General features: G+C 41.7%; 1 protein-coding gene across 3 annotated transcripts in view; it reads left to right on the top strand.

Annotated features, from left to right (window-relative positions):
• The window catches only part of EEF1AKMT1 (EEF1A lysine methyltransferase 1), a 38,408-nt gene that overhangs the window by 32,303 nt on the left and 1,957 nt on the right, over positions 1–4,148 (top strand). For all 3 annotated transcript variants that reach the window (XM_006159504.2, XM_006159507.3, XM_027776153.1), the window contains one exon: positions 2,425–2,705. In XM_006159504.2, coding sequence (XP_006159566.1) covers positions 2,425–2,705 — 281 coding nt within the window. The remainder of the gene's footprint in view (positions 1–2,424; positions 2,706–4,148) is intronic.

Genomic DNA, 4,148 nt, shown 5'->3' with positions numbered 1-4,148 from the left:
TGGGTTCCCCCCCCCCCCCGTCATTCTCTGATGAGTACACATGCCCAGTAGCAAATTTAATAATAGTAATAATAATAATTTAAATAAATCTTTGTTTTTGAATGAATTATTTATTGATTAGGTTTTTGCCATAGGGCGTATATATTTGCCAGAGAGAGAAGGAGAGGGGGAAAGTGAGAAATCACCCCCTAGATGGTCACTCTGCAGTCCTTTCTCCTCCACTCATTCCTTGGGATTTTGGGCACGCACCCAGCGTGATTCTTTGGCTGCCAGATTCAGGACTAGAACTGTTGTCGGTCTTGTGGGTATTCAGTGTATTCTATTTATTTTATTCAGAGAGAGAGAGCACGCACGCAAGAGAGGCACTCCAGCAGGTTCTTTACACTGCAGCCCATCCCAGGCTCATCCAGCTGGGATCACAGGCACATGTGCATGTGTCTGGGGCATACAAAGAGATATTGGGACAGAAACCTAGGACCTCGCCATGTGGTCCCAGCATCTGAGAGTATTGTAGCACCCCTGTATCACCACAGCTGACCCAGCTCACATTTTTAAAGCTGAGTTAATTTTTAAGTGGAGTCCTTTTTTGAATGATGATATATGTATGTAATGAAAATCCAAAAATTACAAAAGGAATAGAGAGAAAAGATGAGTCTCTCTTCCTCATTGTCTTCAGGCCACCAGACTTCCTCCCATAACGCAGCCATGATCACTGGCTCTTGGCACCTTCCAGAGGTGGCCTGTGCATTTGTCTAAAAGCATATGTTCCTGCATCAAGCTAACATTTTGCATTTTTTTGTCCCTAGTTTAGATCTTAGCCATGGTTCCTTCTGGATATATAGAGGACAGCTTCAGTCTTCTTTTAATTGTTTTTTAAGAATTATTTATTTAATTTTACTTATTGTTATTATTGTTTTTTAAATTTGACCAGAGAGAAAGAGCAGGAAAATGAGAAAACAAGCTGCCAGGTGTGGGACTTGAACCATGGTTGGCCATGTGGAAATCCAGCGCCTTAACTGCTATACCACCTGCTGCCCCTGCTTCAGTCTTTTTAAAAAATTTTTAATATTTTATTTTATTTTAGTTAGTTAGTTATTTTAATTTGACCAGAGAGGAACGGAGAGAGAGAGAGAGAGAGAGCGAGCAAGCTGCAGGTCCAGGACTCAAACTGGGATTAGCCACTTGGGAATCTAGCGCCCTTAACTACCACATCACCTGCTTGGCCCTACTGCGTCAGTCTTCTTTTTTTTTTTTTTTTTTTAAAGATTTATTTATTTATTCATTCATTCATTTTAAATTTTTTTTTTTTTTTGAGAGATTTTCACTGTAGGGCGCGTGCGCTCGCCAGACAGACAGAGAGAGACATAGAGACAGAAAGCGAGAAATCACCCCCCAGGGGGGATGGTCACGCCGCAATCCCTTCTCCTCCATTCTCCTCTCGAGATCTTGGGCACGCACGCACACGCGCCCGGCGTGAGTTTTAAGCCACCGGGTCCAGGACACGAACTGCGGTCGACTACATGGGAGTCCAGCAACATAGCCATTACGCTAACTGCTGGTCCCCATTCATTTTAAATTTGACCAGAGAGAGACACAGAGAGAGAGAGAGGAAAGTGAGAAAGCAAGCCACCAAGTCCAGGACTTGAACCATGGTCGGCCATGTGGGAGTGTCCGGCGCGTTAACCACTACGCCACCTGCTGGTCCCGCGTCAGCCTTCTTAAATGGCTACAAAATATTCTATTCTGATAGAAGTACCACAGTTCACTCAGTCACTGAATATTTATGTTACTCCTAGTTTTTTTTGAAGTTAGTTCTCAGGACACTTCCCATTCATAACCTAGACTGCCTGTAATGAAAATATTCTATGCAAAAATATGTCATGACTTTTCTGATTACCCAATAGATTCTTTCATTTCCTTATACAAAAAAGAAGCGGAAATTCAAAGGAATTTTCCTGCAATGAAACCTCACTTTGATGTATCTTTTTGGAAAACTGGAATTATTTAGGGAGCTATTTAGTTTTTTTTTAAGATTATGAATATTATGAAATGACTTCAAAATATTTAGTTGAGACTACAAACATTTAAAATAAGTATTAAAGACCTAACATAAATAGGCTGATTTAGGCTTGGGCTAACCATGTCTGACTTTGTCTTAATGTGTTCCTGTTTTGCATTTTTTACCATAAAATCACTTACCTTTCCATACCTTAACATTATGAGTTACAAATTTTTAAATACCCAAATCTTTAATGGTAAGGCAGTAGAAAGTGTTTTCTCAAAAGTTACTATTAACGTCAGTTTTCATCATTTTTCCCTTTAAGAACATCTGAACACAAGGACCTATATTTTTTAGTGACATATTGTTACACTGTAAGTTATTTATTAAAGATCTTTCCTGAGTGTGTTAATTTTGTGTCCTAGAATAGCTTGTGTGAGTGCCCCCAGTGTTTACCAGAAGCTCAGAGAACTGCACAGAGAAGACTTTACGGTATACATCTTCGAATATGACAAACGATTTGCAATGTATGGAGAAGAGTTTATTTTCTATGACTACAATAATCCATTGGATTTACCAGACAAAGTTGTTGCACATAGTTTTGACATCGTAATAGCAGATCCTCCATATCTTTCTGAAGAATGTCTCAGAAAAACATCAGAAACCATCAAGTACCTGACTCGGGGCAAGATTCTGCTATGTACAGGTAGGTGCCATGGTGGGGGGCAGCTGGTGGTGTGGTGGTTAAGGATCCCACATGGCTAACTATGTAGTTTGAGTCCTGGATCTGGTGGTTTAAAAAATATGGCAGGCACGTGTGCATGCATGCCCAAAATCCCAAGAGGAAAATGGAGAAGAGATTGCTGCATGTCTATTCCCCTTGTGGGGGGTAATTTCTCACTTTCTCTGCCTCTCTCTCTCTGTCTCCTACAAGTGAACAGGTGGGTGTCCTGCTTCATGTCTCACCAATGCTGATGATAGCAGGTGTTCAAGTTCTAGGTGTCAAGAGTTGCAAGGGATCTTAGAACTCAAGTCCTGAATCCTCCACTTACTCCGTGAACTTAAACAAGTTATTTAACCTCTCTGTGTCTTCATTTCCTTATCTGTGAACTAGGATTGATAGGACCACCTATGATAAGAGTTTTTAAGAATTAAGTGACACAGTATACAGAAAGTGCTTCACGTCAGGTCTGGCAGGTAGTGAATGCCAGTTGGATGTTAGTCATTATTTTTACTTACCATAATTGTCATGGTGGTAGCAGTAGTGTTCTAGCCTCTATACCTGAAAAAAGAGAACTTTGGAATCTATAGAGTTAAAGTGGTTACCTAAGTTACAAAGCTAGATATTAGCTTAGGTAAGCTCTTTCTTACTGGTGAGATTGCTGTACTGACTTATGGTGGGCATAATAAAATTTGACATCATGAAGTTTGGAACTGACGTGTTCCCTGTCTCTGTCTCTGGCAACCCCAGGGCCCTGACCTTGGTGTTGTCTCCATCCTACACCACAGTCCCGCAGGGCCACTCTCTCTGGAGCTGCAGGGATTCTGTTCTTCGGTGTAGTCAAATGAGTTGATTTGGTTTGGTCAGTAGTGCCACTTTTTTTTTTTTTTTTGGAGGGGGTTTTGCTATAAGGCGCGTGCACTCACCAGACAGACAGAGACAGAGAGACAGAAAGCAAGAAATCACCCCCCAGGGGGATGGCCAGGTCGCAATCCCTTCTCCCATTTTCCTCCTGGGATCTTGGGCACGCACGCACACGCGCCCAGCATGAGTTTTAAGCCACCGGGTCCGGGACACGAACCGCGGTCAACTACCTGAGAGTCCAGCGACATAGCCATTACGCTAACTGCTGGTCCCAGTAGTGCCACTTTTCACAAAGATAATTTTGCCTAACGTTTATTAATTCAGCCACCATTTGCTAACCCTTGTGGTCACTCACAGGCAGTGTATGTGTACACACACACACATATAAGTGGGAAAATATATTTTGAATCATGAGAAGAATCATGACAAATTGTTTTAGGTTTATTTATTTATTTTTGAGAGGTTTTTGCTATAGGGCACATGCACTCTCCAGAAAGACAGAGAGAGAGAGACAGAAACAGAAACAGAAAATGAGAAATCACCCCCCCCCCCCACAGCCAATAT

This window comes from Tupaia chinensis, unplaced genomic scaffold, assembly GCF_000334495.1.
Source record: "Tupaia chinensis unplaced genomic scaffold, TupChi_1.0 Scaffold000634_1, whole genome shotgun sequence".
NCBI lineage: Eukaryota > Metazoa > Chordata > Mammalia > Scandentia > Tupaiidae > Tupaia > Tupaia belangeri.
The sequence above is the reverse complement of the archived record's forward strand: the minus strand, read 5'-3'. Positions and strand labels throughout refer to the sequence as shown.